General features: G+C 43.2%; 1 protein-coding gene across 2 annotated transcripts in view; it reads left to right on the top strand.

Annotated features, from left to right (window-relative positions):
* Nucleotides 1–26,615, top strand: part of LOC127662005 (ventricular zone-expressed PH domain-containing protein-like) — a 160,784-nt gene that overhangs the window by 70,979 nt on the left and 63,190 nt on the right. For both annotated transcript variants that reach the window (XM_052153016.1, XM_052153015.1), the window contains exon 6: nt 10,345–10,554. In XM_052153016.1, coding sequence (XP_052008976.1) covers nt 10,345–10,554 — 210 coding nt within the window. The remainder of the gene's footprint in view (nt 1–10,344; nt 10,555–26,615) is intronic.

Here is a 26,615-nt window from a genome sequence, read left to right as displayed (position 1 = left end):
ATGACTTATCAGCATAAAATAAATCGATAAGACTCCAGTGGTTTAATCAATGTCTTCTGAAGTGATCCAGTTTGATTTTGTTGAGAACAGACCAGTATGTAACTCCTTTTTCACTGTACATATTGCTTTTGCAGTCTCTAGACACGATTATGATTTCAAGCTTAATTACGCTTGACACATGCGAAGAGCGCAAGATGGTGCTACAGGAAGTGTAATCGAGCTTGAAATCATGATCACCAGGAAGATTTCTGAAAAAGGAGTTACATTTTGGTCTGTTTTCATCCAAAACCAACTAAAATGTTTCAGAAGACATAGATTAAACAACTGGAGTCTGATGGATTGTTATGTTTATCTCCTTTTGGGAGCGTCAAGGGCCTGATCACCATTTACTCGTATTGTATGGACCTACAGAGCTGAGATATTCTTCTAAAAGTTATCGTTTGTGTTCAGCAGAGGAAAGTCATACACAGATGGCATGAAGACAGCATTTTCATTTTTGGGTGAACTGTCTCTTTAAATATATAAAGAACAACCCATTATTTGAAATGGGGAAATGTCAATGAATAATGAAAAGGAATGGACAAAGATACATTTAAAACAGCATCTTAGAAAAAAAAAAAAAAGCATTATTTTATTATATTTAAATTTTAAAACCAATGTCAAATATACAGTAGTTCATTATTATTATTATTAATAACTCATTAAATTGTAATGGTGATGACCATTATGCTCTGTCCTATGATAGAGCTGCTGAAGTTGTTATCAGAGTAAATAAGATAACAGCGCTTCCCTCTCAGTGAAGAATTATGGAGAAAGGAGCTTGTGGCAGCGGGGGCGTGGTCAAGCGCCCGTCCGGGAGAGGAAAGCGGTAAGGGCGCTTACACCTGAGCTAAATTATGCCTAACACCTGTCTCTAATTCCAGTGAGCACGAGGAGAGCGGCATAAAAGCAGACACCGAGCCTCCAGTCAGGGAGAGACGACAAGCCAACTCAGTGCGCTTGCATGATATTGTGTATTGTAAAAGTAGAGAGAATTAAAAGCTTACCTTGTGCTGAACACCTGTTCCCTGTCCTCCTTCTTGTGGGAAGCATTACACTGGTGCCGAAACCCGGGACTTGTTCATCCAAGTATGGAGATGGGTCGCCCCGTAGAGTATTCCCAGCTGACGGAGGTCCTCCAGTCCCTCGCGACACTACACCAGAGCCACCAACAATCCCTGCTTGAGCTCCGGTAGGACCAGGATCGCCGGTTTTTTTAAATCATGCGGGCTCAGGCAGAGGACCGGCACGCCATCCGGAGCCTCCTTAGCCAGGAGGCCGCGCCGGCCACAGCCGCGACCCCGGACACCCGCTCCACGCTGCCCCCGCCCACGTTACAGAAGATGGGGGTAGCAGACGATCCTGAGGCCTTTCTTGATTTGTTTGAGCGAACGGCAGAAATCTGGGGCTGGCCGCATGAACAATGGGCAGCCCGCCTAGTTCCTCTCCTGTCCGGGGAAGCTCAACTCGCGGCTCAACAACTGCCGGCAACTAACCTCCTGGCCTATACAGACCTAAAAAGAGCCATTTTGCAACGGGTCGGTCAGAGCCCGGAAGAGAATCGTCAGCTCTTCCGGGGCATGAAGTTGGAAAAGTCCGATCGCCCGTTCGCATTTGCCCAACGGTTCCGGGACGCCTGTCGGAGGTGGCTGATCGCGGGGGACCGCGACGTCGAGGGTGTTATCGATCAGGTGGTACTGGAGCAATTTAGTCAACGGCTGCCCCGGAAAACGGCGGAGTGGGTCCAGTGCCACCGCCCGGTGTCGCTGGAGGAAGCTGTCCGTCTCGCAGAGGACCATCTGGCGGCGATCCCGAGGGCGGACGAGCCCTCTTCTTCGTCTCTCTCTCTCTCCCCTTCCCTTGTGTCTGCCCCTGCCCTTGCCCCCTCCCCTGTGTTCTCTCCTTCTGTTCTCTCCCCAGGGCCCGTTCCTGCCCCGCGTAGGCGTGGAGGGTTCCAGAGACCAGCTTCCCGGCCTTGGGAGAATGTACCCTCCCATTCCCCGTCTTTCAGCTGCTCTCCTCCTCAGGTGGGGGCGCCCGCCAGCACAAGTGCAGCCGCAACGCCTGGGCCGGCCTGTTGGAGGTGCGGAGACCCGGACCACTTCCGGGATCATTGTCCGCTGATGGAGGTGGGGACGGTGGTGCGGGTCTCCGACGTCCCGCAGGCTGCCCCCTATCGGGCTGGAGCATACCAGATTCCGGTAAGGATCAGGGGGGGGTATTTACCAAGCTTTGCTGGATACCGGCTGCAATCAGACCACCATCCACCAACGCTTGGTTCAACCCGGGGCTTTGGGTTTAGCTAAACTGGTGGGGGTGAGGTGTGTGCATGGGGATGTTCACAAGTATCCCATGGTGACTTTGGCGATTAAATTCAGGGGAAAAAAACCATAGTGTGGAGGCAGCGGTTAGTTCCCGCCTCACTCATCCGCTAATCTTGGGTACCGATTGGCCGAATTTTAAAGATATTTTGGAGGGTATTTGTGCGGATGGGTCCTGCATAAAGAGGTGTGCGGTGTGCGATGCTTTGGCAGGGGAGGCGGAGCCGGGGCCGTCCTCGGCTGCTCGGAATGACGTGGGACGGGGCGAGGTGGCCGCCCCTCCTCTCAGGGAATTCCCTGAGGGGGACTTCCCTCTAGAGCAGTCCCGGGACGAAACCCTTAAACATGCTCTTGACCAAGTGAGAGTAATTGATGGTCAACAGCTCCGGCCGGGCATCGCCATTGCATACCCATATTTTGCCATGATTAGAGATCGGTTATATAGAGTGACGCAGGACGCTCAAACAAAGGAGGAAGTAACACAATTATTGATTCCACGGAGCCGCCGGGAAATGGTTTTCCAGGCGGCTCACTATAATCCTATGGCCGGTCACCTAGGGGAACGGAAAACACTTCTCTGTCTAATAGCCCGTTTCTATTCGCCGGGCATTGGCGGTGACGTCCGCAGGTGGTGTGCGGCGTGCCGTGAATGTCAGCTGGTAAACCCACCGGCCACCCCAAAAGCGCCATTGCGCCCTCTACCATTAATCGAGGTCCCCTTCGAAAGAATTGGGATGGACCTCGTCGGGCCATTAGAACGGTCAGCACGCGGACATCGCTTCGTGTTATTCCTAGTGGATTACGCAACGCGATATCCGGAAGCAGTGCCTCTGAGCAACATCTCCGCACATAGTGTTGCAGGGGCACTCTTCAAGATAATCTCCCGGGTGGGGATTCCGAAAGAAATCCTCACCGATCAAGGCACGACTTTTATGTCACGAACACTTCGCAAACTTTACGAGCCTCTGTGACGTTGGCCACGGTAGTTTCCGGAGAGGGCAGAGCTCGGACCGGATGTAAACAAAAACTACAATCTTAACACTCCGGTTACTTGTGGAGACCAACTCTCACCGCGGCAACTCACAGAGGTTTCCGAATTACATAAGGAATTTGCGGATGTGTTTTCCCCTCTACCGGGCCGTACAAACATCATACAGCACCACATCAAGACCGAGCCGGGCGCGGTGGTGCGTTGTCGCCTTATCGCTACCCGAACATAAAAAGAAAATAGTACGGGAGGAATTAGATGCGATGCTTGATATGGGCGTAATAGAGGAATCCCACAGTGATTGGTCCAGCCCGGTTGTTCTTGTTCCCAAGAGTGATGGGTCTGTTCGATTCTGTGTGGATTACAGAAAAGTCAACGCGGTGTCTAAATTTGACGTGTACCCAATGCCCCGTGTTGATGAACTGCTCGATCGGTTAGGTACTGCTCGATTTTATTCGACCTTGGATTTAACAAAGGGTTATTGGCAGATCCCTTGACACCAATGTCCCGTGAGAAAACATCCTTCACTACGCCGTTTGGATTACACCAATTTGTGACGCTTCCTTTCGGTTTGTTTGGGGCGCCGCCACGTTTCAGCGACTCATGGATCGGATCCTCAGACCTCACACGCGTACGCCGCTGCCTATTTAGATGATATTATCATATATAGCAATGATTGGCAGCGGCACATGCAACATCTGAGGGCCGTCCTGAGATCGCTGCGGCGGGCGGGCTCACAGCAAACCCTAAGAAGTGCACGATTGGGCGTGTGGAGGTACGGTATCTGGGGTTCCACTTGGGTCATGGCCAGGTGCGTCCCCAAATTGATAAGACCGCGGCGATTGCGACTTGCCCTAGACCTAAGACCAAAAAGGGGTGAGGCAGTTCCTGGGGCTGGCTGGCTATTATAGAAGGTTTGTGCCTAATTATTCGGACGTCACCAGCCCGCTGACTGACCTCACTAAAAGGGGGCTCCAGATCCGGTTCAATGGTCGGAGCAGTGTCAACAGGCGTTTATGCAGATTAAAGCCGCACTTTGTGGGGGCCGCTTCTTCATGCACCTGATTTCTCTCTCCTTTTATTTTGCAGACGGACGCTTCAGACAGAGGGCTGAGGGCCGTACTCTTGCAGGTGGAGGAGGGGAGGAGCCCAGTGCTGTACATTAGCCGGAAGCTCTCTTTGAGGGAGACTAAGTACAGCACCGTGGAGAAGGAGTGTTTGGCCATCAAGTGGGCGGTCCTCACCCTCCGGTATTACCTGTTGGGGCGGGCCTTCACCCTCTGCTCGGATCACGCCCCACTCCAGTGGCTCCACCGCATGAAAGATACTAACGCCCGGATCACCCGTTGGTACCTGGCTCTCCAGCCTTTTAAATTCAAGGTGGTCCACAGACCGGGGGTGCAGATGGCTGTCGCCGACTTTCTCTCCAGAAATGGGGGGGGAGTGGTAGGCAGGCTGGATGGTGCCCCGGCCTGAGTCGGGCGGTGGGGGTATGTGGCAGCGGGGGTGTGGTCAAGCGCCCGTCCGGGAGAGGAAAGCGGTAAGGGCGCTTACACCTGAGCTAAATTATGCCTAACACCTGTCTCTAATTCTAGTGAGCACGAGGAGAGCGGCATAAAAGCAGACACCGAGCCTCCAGTCAGGGAGAGACGACAAGCCAACTCAGTGCGCTTGCATGATATTGTGTATTGTAAAAGTAGAGAGAATTAAAAGCTTACCTTGTGCTGAACACCTGCTCCCTGTCCTCCTTCTTGTGGGAAGCATTACAGAGCTCTTAGTGCTATTTAATGTACAAAACAAGCCCAGATGGGACTTGTGATATAAAACAAGTATTTTTCAAGGTGTATTTTAATGACCACAGAACCACACCAAATCTTCACCAAAACGCAGAATGAGACGTTTTTGTCTGTAAGCGCTTTTCATGGTGAGTTCAAAGCAACGCTCGACGCTGGCATTGACGCTCTGCCATGAATTGTGAATGCATCTTCTCGATTGCTGTAACAAAGTGGAGAACCACAATTTACCGGCAGATTAATATTATGACAGTTTAAGGGATTCATACCTATTGCAATGAATATTAATGGGGAAACTAGTTCTTTCAATTAGTCAAACTCCCAATTAGAATTTGGGAAATGTTTAATTTTACTTGAATTGGTGCTATTTTAGTGCATTTCTGTCTTTATATTGTGGATGGCTTTGTTTGGAAAATGTTAAAAAAGCATTATATTGTTACATATTGTTTTGCTTTTTTTCTAAGATGGAAATAAATGTATTTTGACAAGAAAAGAAGTGTATATATTGTGTCAATATGCGATTAATCCCGATATACGACAAGAAATGATGCGATTAATTATGATTAAAAACAATGAATCTAGATCATATGAATTGAATCGAATCTGGAAATCTGTATCGATATCCAGTCCTAATGGATGCAAATATGGAAGCATGAATGGAGGGAGGGATGGATGGATTGATCGATGTCACAGAGAGGGTAGCACAGGAGGCCCAATTGGAAGACTGCTACGTCTTGAGCGCAGTGCTATGTGATACGTCTTACAAAGTCAGTGGGCATGGCCATGAAGTTTTGGTATTTTCGTGCAAGCATGTGCTAAGTCTTAGGTGTTAAAGGGTTTGCAAAATAGAGCACAAAGCGTGAAGGGGTTTTGTAAAGGGCAATTTAATTCGGAGGTTCTCCGGTTTTTGCACCGTCTGCGTCTTCTTAAATATTCCATTCCCCGTGAAGCGACATTAATATAAATGAAAATGCTATGACTTCCATGACAAGACAGACAGTTGTTTAATATGAACGGTACCACAATCCGACGTCTTTGAAAGTCGTGTAGTGTGTAGGAGGCATCAGCTCAATTACCTAATTTTCTGGAAAATAGCAAATTGCGCTTTTCATCAATTCATTAACATACAATACACCCACATTTTGTGCACATCCACAGATAGCGCAAACACTTAATTAAAAAATTGCGCTTAGAATTAGCACTCTCGTGAAAATTGGATCAAACGCAGTGCACGGTCATTGCACCTAGCGTGGTCACGAATATAGAGCCCGAAGTCTCTCTGCTCCAGTGCTGCTGGTTTATACAGTGATTTGGAAGCAAATGGAATTAATTGAGTTTAGCTGATGATTTTCACATCCTCCTGCAAAAGAGAGGCTGGGAATTGTCTACTGCTCTCCCAGTGCATGTCCCATCCCCACTGCCAGTTCAAAGGTTTTCAAAAGAAAAATGATAGGATTATAGGATCCCCCTAAAAGGGTGTTGTTAGATTAATTTCATGCTGGAGAAAAGCGCTGAAGTGACTCATTTGTTTCTAGCTGTGCCATTTCATTGAAGTCACTACATTTTGTCAGGCCTAAATGTCAAGCAAGGCACAAATTTCACTGATGATCTACTTTTTGTTTTCTCCTTAATTCTGTGAGTCATTGTTATATGAGGTCTTTTTTTAAGGTCATCACTGTTTTCTTGTAACAGATTTATAAATCTAACTGTCGTAGTGGGAGATGATTATGATTTTCCTTGTGTTCACTCTCTCTCCCTTTCCCTGTCCACATTTGTATGTGTGTGTGTGTGGTGTTATTTGCCATTTTTATTAGATCCCCTCTGTGAAGATTCCAGATACCCGGTCGCTGTGCTTCTGAGAACAGAGAGGAACAAATCAGTGTTGCTTAAAAGGATAGTTAACCCAAAAATGAAAATTGTGATCATTGTGTACACCGTATGACAAAGGGTTTTGAAGAATATCCTGGACACTCTTTTTCACTCTTTTTCATATAAAGAAAGTGAATGGCATATCATTTTAGTCGCCAAAAATAAAATTGTAGTTGATGATAATGTGCAAAATAAAATTATAAGATAAAAAAGATAAGATAACATGCAAGATAAAACGTCCCGGTTACTTCCATAACCTCCGTTCCCTGATGTGTCAATGTAGTGACACTAGGGGTTACTCTTGGGAGCCCGAGACACCTTCTGATCTTTTATAAAAGGCCGATGGTAATTGGCGAGCGGTATTTGCATGCCACTCCCCCGAACAAACGGGTATAAAGGAGGGGCGTGCATACCGCTCATTCAATGGGGGGGGGGATTCTAGAGTGAAGATATGTCACATGGTCAGGTGGAACATAGTGACTGGGGCAGAGTGGAAGGAAGATACAGTTTACCAGAAGGGAAACATTTTTCAGTGGAGCTGTGCATCGCAAGGGGTTACCTACAGGGAACCAGCGCATGCAGAGCACCTATCCCAGTACAGGGCTTAGATAGCACATGTAATGGGCTGGCAGTGAGTTTCTCCATACACTCGCCTGCCACAGGGCTCGGAGGAAGTCCGGCAACGTACACCTTCAAGGTGGAGGGAAACAGCCATCCCTCCAACCTCTCCTGCAGAAAGGAAAGCACAGAGCCGACTGTGCACATCTGGGGGTCTTTGCGTTCCAGGAATACACCGCTTAGCGAACAGACGCCACTTCAAGGCATACTGGCACCTCGTATTAGAGGGGGGCCCTTGTCTGAATGATCGTGTCTACTATGGCGGGTGGTAGGACACTGAAGTCTTCCACGTCCTGTCCAGGGGCCAGACATGGAGGTTCCAGAGTTCTGGTTGCAGGTTCCATATGGTGCCCCATCCCAGAGAAAGAAGGTCTTTCCTCAGAGGAATTTGCCATGGAGGGGCTGACGCGAGGAGCGTATGGTCTGGGAGGGCCAGTATGGTGATACTAGGACAACCTGCTCTTCGTCCTCCCTGTCCTTGCACAGGGTCTGTGCAAGCAGGCTCACTGAGGGAAATGCATACTTGCGTAGTCCAGGTGGCCAGCTGTGTGTCAGCGTGTCTATAACGAGGGGCGTCTGGATCAAGGAGTACCAAAGCAGGCAGTGGAAGGATGCTGGGGAGGCGAACAGGTCTACCTGTGCCTTCCCATATCGACTCCAGATCAGCTGGACCACCTGATGATAGATTCTCCACACTCCCTTGTGGGTGACCTGCCGTGACAGTGCATCCGCTGTGTTGTCGAGGTCGCCCGGGATGTGAGTGGCTCGCAGCGACTTGAGGTAGCGGTGCAGCTGCCGCAGGGAGACACCCTTGGCGACGAGTAGACGGGGTGATTGGTCTTGAGCCACACTGCTGTCTTGGCAGGATTGTCACCGTCTGCTGTTTCACTACCGAGAACAGCTGGGCAAAGAAATGGGGGCGTTAAGGAACCATACCTTGTCGGCCTCTCTCATCTCGACCAGGTTGAGCCAAAGGTGGTGCTCCTGGACCAACAAGGTTGCCCGTTGGGCGAGGTCGGTTGCCGAGCGCGGTTCCTGCATCAATCCCGGGGCGGAACTACCCTCGTACAGCTCTCTCAGCACCTTGGCTTGGTGTACTTGCAGGAGAGCCATGGGGTGCAGGGCAGAGACGGCATGTCCAGCGGCACCATATGCCGGTTTGGCTGCCAGGGATGACGTAAACCTACAGGTGCTAGACGGGAAACTTCGGTGCCCCACCATTGAGAGTAGTGAGAGCGGGGGATCCGAAATATTGGGACCGACCAGTAAAAGGTGCCATCCACAATCTTGTCAGCTCCTTGTACACTTCCGGAAATAAAGGAACTGGGACGGGGCGTGGCTGGGAGCGGCTCGCGGCTGCCCGTAAAAGCACGTCCGTCATTTCCGGTTCAGCATGTGACTGGGCGACCACACCCGAAAGGGGAAGCCTGCTGAGGCTTTCGCTACCGAATGGACAAGCCCGTTCTCTGATGCTGTGCTCGAGAGCTCAACACCTTTGTGGGCACCAAACAATGGGTCGAGCTCGCCCTGAGACGAGCTGGAAAACTCATCCAGCAGCCAAACCGGAGCAAACGGACATGCTGGGGAATGGGAGGTCCGTGGAGATTTACCCTGTGGCGGTTGTCCCATTTTAGTCCCCAAATCGCCCCAGTGCTAGTCGCAATAGAGAATGATCGATAGATATTGACCGATATATTGGTTTCATCTGTTAATCGGTGCAGATAGTGGCCTCATACCCGTGGGTAGAAAGGCCGGGGGCAGGGAGCCGCTGGGTTGGCTTGCTTTCTTACGAAAGCGAGCCACGACCACAATGCCGCCGTGGTCAGTCATGTCCTTGCAATGAGGACATGACGCATCCAAGAAAGATGTCTCGGCGTGGGCAGCGCCCAGGTGCGAAAGACTGCGATCGTGGCCGTCTGAAGGCTAGAGATATCGACCGCATCCAGGAATAACACACAACCGGAAAGGCATCTTTAAAATGATGCGTCTTTAAAAAGATGTTCCGATGTGTGCCGCTCTTTTAGAATATATTCTTTGTAGATCTGCCAAAGCGCCCAGGGGCGATCTCTGCAGTGCACCCCTGCAGAGAGGGGAGAAAGCCGTTGTAATGCACCGTAAGGATCCAGCAGAGGTGAATGGAAGCCGTGGGAATTCAGCTCGTAATTTCTAAATGCAATAGCGACCACTGGGCTCCAAAGAGAAAATATGAATGAGCAGTATTCACGCCCCTCCTTTATACCCGTATGTTCGGGGGAGTGGCATGCAAATACCACTCGCCAATTCCCATTGGTCTTTTATAAAAGATCAGAAGGTGTCTTGGGCTCCCAAGAGTGACCCCTAGTGTCACTACATTGAAACAATGTCGAGTGAGTGACAGATAGGAAACAACATTAATCAAATTACTGACTCATGAGATTAACACCGCACTAGTTTTAGAGTGCTTTGTTTTGTCTTTTTATCAGCCCAGTCCTTGCACTACATTGTCCATTCCCCTACATTGTATGGATAAGAGCAGCCAGGATATTCTTCAAAAATTCACCGTTTGTGTCACACAGAAAAAAGAAGGGGGATTTGGAAGACATTAAGGTGAGTAAATAATGCCAGAATTATCATTTTTGGGAAACTATTCTTTTAAATTTATATTTGTTCTTCTCTCATCTTTCTTGCTTTAGCCCACACCTTTCATTTTCTGAATAATGTTTTCTCTTTTCTTCAGGTGTTGCCTTCATTGGTGCCATCCCTGATTGGCTATCTCAGTGACTGTGATTTGAGTGACACTGCCCTGGGCATGCTGGTGAATGTTGCTCAGGCTAGCCCCGCCTCTCTAGCTCCCTACCTGCCTGTGCTAAGGAATGTGGGTCAGAAGAACCCTGTGTTGCTGGGACACATCGCTAAGATACATGGGGCAGTAGGTCTGACTAATGAGGTGGGCATTTAGAAGGATAAGTATGTGTATCAGATATGTTTAATTACACATGACCCGCAGGATCACATGGAATAAATTGTCATTAAGAAATCTGTGTGTCTGCCATGTGCCATGTAGAGTTTCATGACTGAACTGAGAATAATTTATATATATTCCTAAATAAAGCACACTTTGCCAATAGGTTAAGAAAATAGTCATAATTCAAGATATATTATTTCACACAGCTTGTATAATCTTACACAATATTGTTTTTGAAGTAATTGTATCTTTTTAAGGATATTCAAATATTTTGCTGGGAATTTTTATTTTTTTTTTTTTACAGTGTATGTGTGCATGTGTGGGTCTCCGTGTTCGTATATTGGCACCCTGGACTGTTTTTTCCAGTGTTTTGCATCATCATCATCAGAATGATTCCATCATGCTAGTGAAATCAATAGAGCGTAAAATGAATTTAGCTCTTTTTGGACTTGAGTAGACACTTGTTTTTGCAGCTTTCACTGTTCTTTATCTGTCTCTGTTGATCTGTTCCTGTCTGTCCGTCTCTCCGTCTAATGTCTCTTAATTTGCACAAGCCTCATATTCCCTCAGAACAGCTGCCAACATCCGCTTGTGCTCACATTTGTTTAGAAAATGCCTCATCGCTCTTGTTCTCTCTCCCTTTTCTTTAATCTTTTTTCCTTTCCTTGTTTTTCTTCATTGTCTGTCACTTTTTTTTTACCTTAATATTCTTTATTCTTTATTGTCAGTGTTGTTTGCCAAGACCAGCATCCCTATTACTATTCATCATACATAGAGTTAGGTAGACATTGACTGATATATCGGTTTTACCTGTTAATTGGTGCAGTTAGTTGCTTTTTGGATTTATCGGTTAATGGGAAAAATGAACACAGACAGTTGCTGATTGTTTTTTTTTAGTTTTTTTATTGCTCTGTGTTCCTCTGTGGCCGGCACTGGAGGATTTTGCCGTTCGAACAGCTTGGTTCTACAGTCATACAGCGGCCTCTAGAGGTGAAATAAAAACCATTTCTGACAATTCATGGGGATTTGCTATATCTTTAATCATCATTCAGCTGCAAATGGGTTTGCAGGTGCACAGAATTTATTTTCCATTTCGTTCTGTTTGCAGCTATTGCTCGTAACTCTTCAGTCGTCGACGGTGTCTCGTGATTTATCATCCACCCGATGGACTTGCCGTATGACAGTCCACTTCTGCCAGGTATTCTCTTGCTGTGGCTTTGCGCTAGAGCACGTAGAGCAGGTACTGATGGATGAGTTTGGTTGATGGCTTCCTGATACAGTGACTGACATACCTCAATTGGCCCTGCTGTACGGTGTTTGTTAGGGGCTCGTTTTTTCAATTTAGTGTAGATCTCAGCCTTTGATTTCCTGTCCAGTTGTCTTATTCCAAGCATAATTCTGTAGTAGCTGATGGCGTAGCTGTTCAGATTTGCTCCAAGCCATTTGGTGATGATCTATCATTTGCAGCCATATAGCAGAATTGAGAGACAAGCTGCCTGGAATATGTCACGATTTATTAAGATTGATATGAGATTGAAGAACGTCCTTCATTTTCAAGAAGGCGGACAATGCTTACTCGGATTTCCTTGAAGCGACAATTGATCCTAGATACTTGATGTTGTTGACCCAGACGATTTGTTTTCCATCTAGGTCGCGATACTCATGCTGGTCTAACAGTTTGTGCAGGCTAACATGTTCATGGTTGGTGTAGGCTTCAGTCTTTTTGATGTTGTTTATGAGCTGCCTGGGCTCTTTCAAGAATGCCTTATAAAAGAGCAATGTCATCGGCAAAATCAAGGTCGGACATTACGTGGCTGGATTCCTGGACGATTGTCTATGCTTGGTGATAAAGCCAGAGCTGCCTTTCGTCATGTGCTTTTCTTCAGCTCTGAGAATGTAGTCCATCACAATGATAAATATGAAGGGAACAAGTGTGTCACCTTGTTGAGCGCAATGTGTTACGTTAAATTCCACTGATTTCTTACTATCAACTAAGACGGTACTCCTTGAGTTGTTGTTGAGGGTTTGTATTGCTCGTACAATCTTGCTTGGAATTCCATAATGTCTTAGTATGCCAAACAATAGCAGACCTCTTGATTGAGTGGAATGTTTTCTTGTGAATACTGCATATAGATTGTGGTTCGATTAGGCATCTTAATAAATGGACTTGGTTGATGCAACTGTGTCCTCTTCGGAAACTAGCTTGGCTTGCTCTTAAAACCTTTGGGGTCATATGTTCATTAGGGTGCCCTTTTTGTACTCTTTAGCTGCCATAGATGTGAGACTTTTTCCAATACCAATAACTAAAGGTGTGGAAAAGGCAGATAACTGATTAATCTTAGCACAAGATGTTATAAAATAGACACATATGACACATATGAAGCATAGACATTATCAAATGTTTATTTATACAAACTTTATTGATTATGGAGTTCATATACATGTACATATACTACCGGAATACTGGACAATTATAATAAGTGATCACTGATGACAATATGACAATGTTTACTTTATAGTGTTTCTATTGTAATACATTGTAGATGATTGGAGAGTGCATTTTTTGTTTCTCTTACATGTTTGTATGAATTGGAAGAACAGACATTTTAAATAAGTACCTGATGCATTTTGGACGTTTATAGTAAAACGTCCTATATATCCGATTATTATTGTACATTTTGGTTGCACAATAAACTGCATGTGTGTGCCCATCATAAGACTTTTTTTTTTTAATGATTAAATAAATTAATTCTTAAAACTATCAGCGGATTAATCGGTTATCTGCCTTTATCCACCACCTTAGTTATCTGTATCAGCAAAATCCACTTTGGCTTTGATCGAACCATTTAATTTTGCCATGTAACTTACACGTTTGTGCTATAGACATTAATAATACATAAGACTGTGCAATTGGACAAGTTTTGCCTAGATTATAGAAAATGCTGAAAATTGTTATAAACTTATCTAGGGTATAATAGAGACTTGGTGGTGAGTTCTTTTGTTTTGGGTGAGTGGGATCTTTTGGACAAGTAAGCAACCACAGAGGAGCACCCTGACAAAATAGGTACATTTTTACATATACCCCATTTATAATTTTTAAAGCATGTCCCTACTTTTTGTCTTGGCCTTTTGATCAATGTCAGCAGATATTTATTAAAACTAGTGCTGTCTGTCCATACAATTTTTTATTCACGATTAAATGCATGATTTTTTGTAGTTAATCGCGATTATTCACAGATTTTGAAAGTGCTGAAATTTGACACTACATATAATTATTTTCTTGTCAAATGCATTTAAATCCATCTTAGGAAAGAAAACAAAACAATATGTAACAATATAATGCTTTAACATTTTCCAAACAAAGCCATCCATAAGGTATGCACTAAAATAGCACCAATTCGAGTTTCCCAAAGTCTGAGTGGAAGTTTGACTAATTGAAAAACTAGTTTCCCCCCCATAGGTTGCATATTCATTGCAATGGGCATTAAATCTCTTAATCACTCATCCTCCATAATATTAATCTGCTGGTAGACTGAGTTTTCTCTGTTACAGCTATCATGAAGCTGCATTCGTTATTCACGTCAGAGCGTCAATGCCAGCGTCAAGCTTTGAACGCACCATGAAAATCGCTTCAAGACAAAAACCTGTCTTTCTGCGTTTTGGTAATAGTTAAGACTTGACTTGCATCTGTGGTAATTAAAATGTGCCTTACAAGTCCCATCTGGTCTCGTTTTGTTCATCAAATAGCACTAAGGGCTCCTTTCTCCATAATTTTATCACTGACAGGGAAGTGCTGTCAGAAATTGTTTTATTTATCGAGATAACAACCTCCGCGGTTCTATCATAGGGGAGTATTATGACAGTTCCGCCCATAGAATGTCAGTGGGACCGCCGCATTATGCTATTTTATGCTAAGCTTGTAAGCTATTCTTGGTAGAAGGACTCTGGTGTTGTTGCGTGTCTGTTTGTGAAGTGTGCATCAGTGTCATTCCAACCTGCACACGTGTTGTGCAGGTTGTGTTCATTTCTTTTAATTAATCGCATGCGTTAATCACATTCTGACAGCTCTAATTAAAACAAAGTTAGAAACCATACTGTATTATAAATTCATATGTTCACTGAAGTGAATGCTAGTGAATGCTAATATGTCAATATTTATAATATTATGACATGTTGTTTTTGTATCTGATGGTGTTGACACATATTGAACTGTAGGCAGACAGATGTTGTGAGAAAATGGAAAAAGCAGTAGGTGAATATCTCTGAACATGTGTAACTGATGAATCCCAAAAAACTAAAAATATGTTTTTTTCCAGTACTTAAAAATGTGTGCACTAATGGTTCTCTTCACATTGTTTCATATGTCCTCTTCTCCCTCAGTCTTTTCTTTCATGTTAATTAAGTAGCACAATGTGTTGACAGTTCACAACTGTTTGTGTCACCATTACTAAGCATTGTTCATCTCTGAAATGAAATTCCAAAAAACTGCAAGTTTGGCTGGTAAGAGAGATGACGAATCAAATTTTAACACTGTTGCAAGTCCAGAGAGAGAGAAAGAGAGAGTGCTAAATTTTTTTCTCTCGTTTTCTCTGTCTGTTTGGTAAACTGATACCGATTGCAATCTTGGCTGTTTCTCAATGTTTCCTAACGTGTTTGCATTGGAGATGGCCCACATTCTTACCAGCTGTGGTCAGGGACATGTGGAGATGAAATGGCACAAACTGGATGAGGTTTGATCCAGTTACTTTCCAAATGGACCTACTCAATGCTCCCACAAGTCTAAGAAACAAAACAGTCAAGAAATTTGGCACAGCCTTAAGAACGAAAGAAGCATCAAACACCAATCACAAACTTAGTGAAAGCCATTTTATAGACTCTACGATCAGTTCTTAGACATGATAAACATGTAAATAAGCACTAGAAGTTTTCAAGGTTCAATCTGCTCACTTGATGGCCTGCGTTCAGAGATATTTGCAAGACCATTTTGTCTTGTTAACTGTCATGGAGATGTTTGCCAAATTGTTGAATGCAGAAAAATTTTGGGTGGGCAATTAGGGGAGATTGGATGAAACAACAGGCAGAAAAATAAAACCGTTTACATGGTTTAACAATGCCTCCTTGTTGAGACAAGACGTTGAGCATCTCCACCAGTGTTGGGGAGTAAGTAAAAGCAGCAACTTCCAAGTCCATACTAATACATTTTATAAAAAAAGAAAAAAAAAAGCTTTATTTCCGCTACATTTACGCCTCTCATCCACACTACAATGTCGTTTTCCATCACAAAAAACAGAGTTTGAAAAAGCCGCTTAGTTTGAAAACGATGACATTTGGCAACTGAAAAACGAAATGTGTTAGTGTGAATGTGGCCTAACTCAACTGGATTTTTTCAGTAGATCAACTCTTTTCAAAATAGAGTAACTCTATAACAAGTAGCGCAAAAGCGACATAGCGTTGCTTTCAATGTCACATTGTAATGCACATACAGCTTTACAGCCGACAGTAAACTGATTATATAACTGATTAATTTAAGTGAATTGTTCCATTCAGATGGCTCATGTGATTCTTTAAAAAAAGACAAAAATCATTCAAGTCCCTGTGACACACACAGCATTTCAGGTCTTCTTTTTTTAGCAAAATAATTAGTGAAATGCTGCTGCTTATTAATATGGTTTCAACCATTAAATATAATTTTTTTTAAATAAATTGTTTCCTATTACTTTTAGATAACACTTTTAACCCCCTTTAAACCCTCATTGTTTTTGTGACAGAAAAAACATTAAATTACAGTTTTTTCCCATTGCTAACACACAATTTTGCAAACTAGTTTGGTTTTATCAAAATACTTAACACAATTCACAAAACCACACACCCAAACTGCAAAATACCTCATATATCCTGCAATATGAAGCACTGCAACCGAAACTACACATAGCATTATCAAAATCAAACTTTTGCATGAAATGGCACACACTTCATTTCCAGACTACATATTACCAGATTTTTGCCTAACCAACTACACACTGTTGGGCATAATGAAAAGCACCCCCATCTTTAGTATGCTTTGCCATAATACTAAAATATGTATCAGATTGTTCACATGCACAGAAATATTTGCAGATACACACACATGCTGTTGAAGCATTTTTTTATTTTATTTTTCACTACAGTAAACAAGTCAGTGCAACATATGCACAGCAGATATATTTACATGGGACTGAACAAAAATATTCTTACAAAAAACAGTAAACTGAAAAAGAAAATTTCAGAAAATATATATTACAGTGAAAAAAAGAGGCAAGAAAAATAGTTAGGCAGCATCTTGCCGCACAGCCGGGTCTGGCCACAACGCCTCGTCAACATCACAGGCAATATCTTCCCTTGCCAGACATCGAGGGGAGAAGCACCTTGAGTGCCTTATCCATCCCTGAATCTCACCCACATCAATCTCATCACATGCCTCTTCCATGGCCTGCTCAAGATTCATGTGCACAAAGGGCTGCCGGTCGTATACCTTCCACCACCATGCCGAAAAGAACTCTGCTATGGGGTTCAGAAATGGTGAGTATGGTGGGAGGTATTGCACGAGAAATGTTGGTTGGTCAGCAAACCAGTTTTGGACTGGGGCTGCACGATGAAAGCTCACGTTGTCCCATACTACAACGTACCGGTTTCTTTGATGGTCTGCATCATTCATACGCTCTGGAGGTATGAGAATGTTGTGAAGTCTGTCCAGAAATGTGAGAATATGGGCTGTGTTGTATAGTCCAACTTTGGCATGACGGTGGAGGACACCATGCATACTGGAGATGACAGCGCACATTGTGATGTTCCCACCACGTTGGTCAGGAACATCTATAATGGCTCTGTGGCCAATGACATTTCTCCCCCTTCTTCTGGTCTTTGCTAGGTTGAACATAGCCTCATCTATAAAGATGAACTCATGTGGGATTGCATGAGCATCCATTTCCAGTACTCCCTGAAAACAAAGAACAAAAATCAGTCAATATGGTGTTATCCAGTACACTGGGAAACAATGTTGCTTGTAGTGTACTGCAGTCAATATAGTACTTACATCCACATATGCTCGTCTGACCTCTTTGTTTCTTTGAGAGTTTCTCTCAAACGGCACCTTATAAAGTTGTTTCATTCTGATTTGGTTTCGTTTGAGAATGCGAGCCAATGTGGACAGACTGACTCATTGAATGTTGTTGAATAAGGTGTTGTCTTGGATGATGTGGCTTTGAATTTCTCGTAATCTGATTTCATTATGTTCCAAAACCAAGTTTACAATGCCAGCTTCCTGTACCCCGGTGAACATTTGGCCCCTTCCTCCACCATGGTGTCGTCTCTCAGTCCTTTACAAAAAAATGTAATAAAAAAAATATATAGGGCTTGGACAATGCAGCTTAACTATTTCCCCCCCACAGTAGAGTACATTGTACAGGAAACTTGTACAGTTCATGAATGGCTGATGTCATACACTAAGTAAACAGGTGTCACCCAACTGATACACTATGACATGGGGTGTACTACATGAAATTTTGGTTACATACCTGTTCTCCAGTCTAAAGGTCCGGATGACAGAGGCGACAGTAAAACGGCTCAAGTTTGGCTGCACTCTCTGTCCAGCCTCACGCATTGTCAGCCCATGGTTGATGACATGATCTACTAAGGTTGCTCTGATTTCATTTGAAAGTGTTTGTCTTCTTTGGCCATGAACTCCTCTACCTGCTCTACCCCTACCTCTCACTCTTCCTCCCCCTCTTATTCTCAACCTCCCTCTTCCTCTTCCTCTCTCTGGAACGTCTTCCATTGTTGTTGTAAAACAAAAGGTGCTCACCTGTGGTCTTTTCATAGTGCTTACTTCCTGATTGAAGTGCTAACCATTAACCATTGAGGTGTTTGGCCAGGTGGCACATGTATTGGCCAATTAGCTCATGTAGTGTTATTTTGAATGGCAGTGTTTTGAAATGGCAAACATGTGACTTTATGTCAGATTGTTGTGTCTTATGCAGAGAACCGTGTGCAGTGCATGTAATAAGTGCCATTTTGAATTGCAAAATGTGTGTAAAGCAGAAAATGTGTTTAGACTTTTGGAGACTTGATAAGAGGTTTTGCTCTCTGTATGTCAGTTTAAATAATTGTGCTGTGCATGTCATTTTAGTGTGATAGCAATTGGAAAAAACTGTAAATAATACTGTGGAGCGGAGGGGGGCGGGGACGGGTCGGAATATCGCATGCCCGGTCCCCGCCCCCCTCCGCTCCACACTCCTCCCGGCATTATCTCAGGCCGGGGTGCCACCGGCATGACGTACACCCCACCCCCCATCCCTGGGGCGAGGTGTATCTTGCATCCCGCGTGGTCATCCCCGCCTTCCTCGTCCTGGGAGGAGACAGGAGGGGAAGACAACAACAACAAAAAACTAAAAAACAGGCCAGGGAAAAGGCCAACACGGTGTGACAGAGAGAGAGAGAGGAGAGAGAGAAAAAGCTCACTCACCGGTTCTCTGATGTACCGTCGCGTGGTCCTCGAACACTCCTCCACACTCAGGCGGACGACAGCCGCTCCAACCCCGGGCGAACCGGAGTCAAACCTTCGACCCCCAGCGGGCAGAACACCCCTCCGCTTTTCTGGCAGCAAATGGGGACACTCCCCCGCCCCTGGCAGCGGCTCTACCGCTCCGGGCAGTCGGGGCGTTTATTCCCTCCTCCCTCCTCGAGGGAGACCGCGGACGGCGGTCTCCCTTGACCCCTCCGCGTCTCTGGGGACGGCAGGGCACTCCTCCGCCCCCGGCAGCGGCTCCCTCGCTCCAGGCGGTCGGGGTATCCAGTCCCCACTTGCCCCGCGGACGACGGCCGTTCCCCGCATCCGGGAGGTCGGGCTACTCCGTCACCCGGCAGATGGCAGCGGCGCTCCCCAGGGTGGACGGCAGTGTCGAGGACTCTGTGACGGGCATCCCTCCACCTTCCCGGGTTTCGGCAGCAATGTAACACAGTTAAAGGATGGGCAAGGAGGAGGCGAGAACCGGCTTGTCAACATAAATGATAATTTAATTAAACTCCAACCAAAAGCACAAACATAAACACACACATGACGTATCATGCCCGTAATTCTCTCTCTCTCTCTCTCGAACCATCGTCACCGGCCGCCTTTATCCCTTGAGCGCCTCATCAGGCCGATTGGGGACCGACCGGGCGTGCGATATTCCGACCCGGCCCCACCCCCCTCCGCTCCACAAATACCTTTTAAACGCTTGTTGCTTTTGTGCCAGAAAACTCCTCAACTTCAATTTATTCTATGTTTTTATATAGTGAGCTACTTTGTTTGCTTGTAGTGTAGTGTACTTTTTAAAACACTAGCTTGAGTGTAGTGTAACTGCTTTAAATTATGAGTAGCTTGTAACTTGCATGCTACAGTTTCAAAGTAGTCTCCCCAGCATTGATTTACACACACACACACACACGATAATTTTTTTGGATGGTAAATCTCAGAAGATTGGTTTAGACTGGCCAAACTGCTGTTTTTCCCATGTGTATTGCAACATGCTGTGAATCTGCATTCCTCAAAGTTTTCTGCCCCTTTTTGGAAAAGCTTTTATAGTTAAAAAGAAAATGCACAATTGAATTGATCTATTGTGTGTAAGTTGATGGATTACGTAAGTGAACACAAAGATTTGAATTACCAAGAGGGATCCTTGAAATGACAGCCAAAAACTACAAAGATAAAGGCATCTGCTTGTGTAAGCGGTAGTTTTCTCTCGAGGGATGCATCGTAGCGTACCATTATAAACCACAGAGCCGTCAGTCAATCACATTGATATTTTGAGTCATATTTTATAAATATTTGAGTTTAGACAGAGACCTTTGTTAATATGGCAAACTACAGTTCTTGTTTTATGTCTATTACAAATTACAATGGTATGACTGATGCTGAATACTTTTCTAGTCTTAAAATTCATGGAACTACCATGTTTGTTTGTTTTTTGTTCCATGGAGAATACCATGTTTTTTGTGTGTTTTTTTTTTTTTACATGTACCATGGTTCACCGTAAACAATGCTTTGTCAGATATGATCTAAAACCTTCAACAAAAAGTCTTATAAATACTTACCATAGTACTTCACATATTCAAATGTAAAGGAATATATCACTCTTTTTGCATTACAGTAAAGACAATTTGGTTGAGAAAATCTCAATGGGATAGTTAACTCAATGATGAACACAAACATGTTGTCGTCTTTAATACAAAAGGTGATGTTAAGCAGAATGTTAGCCTCAGTCACCATTCACTTGCTGTTTCACATGCTTCCAATTAGCCTTCAAGAATCACTCTCTTTTTTACGAGTGATTAATTTATTCAGATCTCTTCCAGGCCTTGACTCTCATTTCCTTTTGCAGATGTGTGAGGATTAACTGGATACAGTTGCATGCAGAGCTGAAAAAACTATTCTATTAAATTCACATGAACAACATACTATCATGTAAGGATTGGCCCTGATGCTGCATAGGGCCACTACTCTACTAAACACTGTATATGGTTTGTTTTTTGATGCAACACATCATAATGAACACCAAAATAAACCTCAGTGACAGGTTTAGCTGCGTACTTGTAATGTCTAAACAGGCTTTTCTCCCTTCTGCTGGTTTATTTGCAGATGTCCTATTAGCCAGTGTTTGTAGGGGATTACATTGATTTTAGATCCTTGATTGATTCCTCTTTGTTTTCTGGATTGTGATTGGGTTACTGTGGAAAGACTTTATTCATTGCTTTAGAGGGATAGTTTGGCTATCAGTGTAGCAAACTGAACAGGTTAACTTCCAGAGTCAAACATTGATATTGATTAAAGTTGTAAAGAACTACAGTAGACCTCTGAAGTGATAATCGGAAAACAATCGGAATATATTTAGAGGATTGTACTGGAGGTAAGGGAGATCGACTGTAATTTCATGAATGGGATGTAAATAAACAGGCCAATTCTGAGGAATTCGTGGGGGAAAACTGGTAACTTTTCTAAAATGCTGAACTTGTCTGTGTGTGTGCATGTTTCATTCCCTTGGTATACAGTCCTTGGCTCTTGTTCACCTTCTCTGGCATTTCTTAGAACTGAGCGATTTTTACCCCAGTCTAAATTGTGAAATTGGGCAGTGTGTGTGTGTGTGTGTGTGTGTGTGTGTGTGTGTGTGTGTGTGTGTGTGTGTGTGTGTGTGTGTGTGTGTGTGTTTGTGTGTGTGATGAAACAGCAGTAAGGGGCATCAAATGGACCGTTCTGAACAGTGCCTGTTTTACCATGACCAGTAAATGGCTTAATTGTGGACTTGTTTTGTTTGCTTGATTTGTTTGTTTTATCTGTGATATTTGTAACATATTTCCTAAATGACTTACGAGCAAGTAGATTATTTGTAACCATGACTGAGGCACAATCGCTGAGGGTGTTTGTAATGTGCCTTGTCCACTTTCAAAAACAGTTTGTCATATAATTGTTTGGAATTTTTCCTAGAAGCTATCTCAACTGGAAAGTTACAGTTATAATTAGTGATCAACTGATATGTTTTTTTTAATGGCAGATTCCGATATCCAGAGAGTAGGTTGGCCAATACAATGAGAGAACACAAAATAATATATAGTAAATAACATAAACATAAAATTGCTCAAATATATTAGGAAGGAAATAACAGTCCAGCAACCATGGATGGCATGTCCACGTTAGAAATGGCATTTTCTCAAAAAATACAGAATCAAACTAATTGCACATACAGTACATAGTGAATAAGACATTTCATTATAGCACACATAAAGTGCTTTTACTTTGAAGTTGCACTCATGTGCTCATGGGGATCCAGTACGAGCAGCAATCTCCTGACATTTTGAATGGCCCGGATTGCCTGTTTGCATTGTCATGGACTGACCGTCATGATTTGTGAATCAGAGGAACATTTGGTGCTGAAGTTTTGATTCTGGCTGATGGAATACACTCTTCAGAGGAATATATTTGATAAGTGCACGATGGGAAGAAAATTATGGATTTTTGTGAGGTTTGTGAATTACATCTTTTTAAATGAGATATCTGCATATGGTTTAATAGAAGTTTTATTGATATTTGACTTTTATTATTAGAAAAGAAAGTTAAAAGTTACATGGAACTGTTGAGGAGAGGCTGATAGAATACATGTTTTGTGGTAATTAAATAAGCGCTTCACAGGATACTGGATCTGCTCAAGTTTTGTGAGGTTTGTTTATTACATCCGTTTAAACGAGATAATGCACATATTTGCAGATGGTTTATGATATTGGTTTTATTGATATTGGCCTTTTTATCATTAGACAAGACAGTTAAATGTTACAGAGGACTGTTGAGGAGAGAGAGGATGAAACAGGCGAGCACTTTAACATTATGAGCTCAAACACGTCTGCAGCGGCTCTGAAATGTGGACCGTTTTAATGATACTTTGATGCACACCGGTCTATTATTGTAGTTTACATGTCTCAGTTGCTTTACATGCAAACAGGTGATTCTCAGCGCCCTCAAGAAACAAACTGACCAAAGCGGAATGTTTATCGGCCGATGCAATAATTATAATATTTATAATATTGACTGATTTATCGGCCTAAGCGATATATCGGTCAACCACTATTTATAATGATACAGAACTTCTTTTAAAGAAATTGTTCACTCAAAAAAATTTATTTACCCTCATATTGTTCCAACTTTTGTTTTCCAAATCCATGGGTTTTTTTTTTCCACTTTCTTTCTTTGGCAGAATATTAGTCACCATTCACTTTCATTGGTTGGAAAAAAACTTGAAAAGGGTTGAAGCAAAAACCAGTTGAGAACCACTGATTTAGACAACTTTACAGCTCAAATATACATTTTTTGATCTGAATAATTCATGTGAATAATGGAGTAACTGAATTATTCAAGTGCTTTAACTAGGAATGGGCACGAGAATTCAGAAGTGACAATAATGATTGAAAACGATGATCAAGAATGCATGATGTGACTTTTCGAAATTCAGTGATAACTGTAAACAAACATGTCAAGTGTGGCATTATTTTTTATTTCATGCTTGATTCTGTCATAATTTTGGCAGTACCTTCCGGTCTGAATAATCACAGCAACAAGCTCTAACACAGTGAGTGCCCTGTGACTTTCTGTCCGGGGAAGAGACTGCGCTCAACACTCTGGAGAAACACACAAACAATCCAGGCGAGTTCTTCCTTTCAAACTTCTAGATGGAGCGCAGCTGAATGGAACGGAATGCTGAGTCTATAAACTTAACACTGTGTATTAAAAACATGATGGTTATGGCGTCTCCAGTCAAGCCAACCGCGGTTTGAAAGTACACGGTTCAGCCAGCCAAGATGAAAAAAATGTTACATGCTTATTAAAATCATTCTGAGCATTCATTCATTGAGTTGGCCAGAGAGTCTTCACATAATGACAAAATATGATGTATAATATTGTGATTATGCCATTGTGTGCATTTTTTATAACAAACTACATTATAACAGCCTATAATAACAAATATGTGAAACACTGGAACAAAAACGAGACGCAATGCAGCAGCCAAAGACTGTCAGAGAGCGAGACAGACCCGAGAGCCGAGGAACAGTTCAAAGAATTTATTTACAAGTTAATTAATAATATCAGCAGAGTTATGAGGAATCCTAATGAAGCATATTGGGTGCTGAGAACAAGCGCCCAGCAGACTGGACAGTAACCACTCTCCTGTCACCTGGGCAGAGACAAGTAATCCTACATTGAATATTCATGAGCGCTGATAACAAGCGTACAGCAAACTGGAAGGCAACCACACTCCCGACAAGCGGTCTGAGACGGGCAACCAAACAGATTCACGAGACAGGACCAACTAGGCAGAGAGAGTGAGGTAAGTTACTTCACACCAAACACATTAATTCATCTAGAAAAGAAATCGACAAACAAGGGGATTAAAATAAGCAGGAAAAAACAACGGACAGGTGCCGCTCGCCAGCTGAAAGTTTGCATGATCAGCGTTCCCATGGAAACAAGCTGGGTTCCCATGGATAAGCTGATTCCGCATGCCAGCGGCACTTGAAATACATGAGGGAGAAACGTCAGCACAATTATATCATAACAAACAGAACATGGAGCATGAGTGTCCGGATCCTGACACAGACCAAAAGTGAACCATACAGGAAGTCAGTATCCAGAAACCATGCTCCGGACATGAAACGAGACCGACCAAAGAGCGCACTGCGGTAATTCACACCCGGACCCATGCGCTCAGCACAAAGACAGGACACGAAGCACAAGACAGAACATGGGGCGATGATTTGACCATGACAAAGACTTATTTGTACATAGCAACCCCCCCCCCCCTTCATCATTTGATTATTCGAGTAGACAAAATGACCAGAATGACAAACCCTAGCTTTCTCAATATGAAATTGTATTTTAAACTAAATTAGTTCTTTAACCACTTTATATTTTATTTAGTCTATATTTACTATTTCAGCACAAATAAAAATAATTTACAATTTCTTAGCGTTTCACTCACGTCAAGCAAAGATAATATGGTATGCATGTAACTAGATAGTCCGCTTGGCTGTCATGGATCAATGACTACAGTACTTCCTGATTCCTACAGTTGATGTGGTCTTCCTGCGGACAGCGCAATTCTGCAGCATACTAATGTAATTAGTATTCTTTGCATTTTTTAGAACATAATCAGGATCCCCACGCATTATGGAAAACCTGGAATTGTGCAATGCAGTTTTCCAGTCATGGAAAAGAAATAGAAATTTAGAAAAATACCTAAATGTCCTGGAAAATTATTATTTGTCCTAGAAAATATTTTAGTATAATAGAACTGTTTGACTGTGTTGCTAACAAGGTTTTTGCTGCATGCACAATAACATGGTAACAATCGGGACACGGAATAAGAGTCAAATACACAAATTCATATTGTTTTGTCACTGATGGTGGCTGAGAATTGTAAAACTGTTATTTTCTATATAAAACTATTAGTCATAAAAATGCCATTAACTATAAAATGCAACATATTTGGAAAAATTTGTTTGAATGCACAATTTATCAAATTTAAATTGCGATGTCTTCTAAACTGGCAAAAGTCTATATAATCTGCAAGTGATGTGCGCTTTATGCGCTGTGAAGCCAGCTGCTCATACACCGAAAACACCTCATGATCATCACGCATATATGCTCTGTGCTCTGACAGAGAGCAGCATATCACTCTTATGCAGCACATAAATACTATGAATTTATTAAATAAAATCACAGCTTTACGGGGATTAATAACCACACTAGGTCGTGTAGCGAACTTCTTTTCTTATGTCCAAAACACACCAAAATGCTAAATAAAAGCTTAACTATTATACTTCTTGGGCACAAAAAATTTCCTTGAAAAATATGCCTTGAAAAAGTGTGGGAACCCTGATAAAAAAGCACAATAGTCTGGTTCCGGAAGTTAAAATCCCATTAATCCCCAAAAGGGAAATTAATTTTAACTATAATTTATAAACCTTTAAAGACAGATTTACAGTAAGCTCTAAGATTGTTAAGCAAGGGTATATACTTCTGTTAAAGCTTTAAGAAAGAAAAGGCTGAAGAACTACACCACCCATGGTCTTGAATAGAAAACATCCACAAATCAGAGAGTCGCGGCTAACGAAGAGCGCCAAACAAGCAATCTCCCTGCGCACTCAACTACTTCCATAAAACTTACTCTGGGGGACCTTCAGGGGAATGAAAACCCAACTTGTGATAAAGTAGTTTAAGCCGTATTTTCCCTAGATATAATAAAATAAAATAAAAAATCATAAGGAGTCAAGAGTCACCTCTTCACACGAGACTTTTTTCTTCTATAAACATAGTTTCATTTAGTGACAGCTAACATTTAGTTCATCCATAGAGTTCACACTAAATAAGCTAGAATGTGAGACATTAGACTGAAAGAGAAATTGTGTTTTGTTAGACATGTGAAAAAAAAAAATCTATAGAAGTTGCGAAAGTGTGGCCAAGAATTAGCCAAACAGTTATTTTC

Source organism: Xyrauchen texanus, chromosome 21 (assembly GCF_025860055.1).
Source record: "Xyrauchen texanus isolate HMW12.3.18 chromosome 21, RBS_HiC_50CHRs, whole genome shotgun sequence".
Taxonomy (NCBI): domain Eukaryota; kingdom Metazoa; phylum Chordata; class Actinopteri; order Cypriniformes; family Catostomidae; genus Xyrauchen; species Xyrauchen texanus.
Note: the sequence above shows the minus strand (reverse complement) of the source record. Positions and strands in the feature narration are given on the sequence as shown.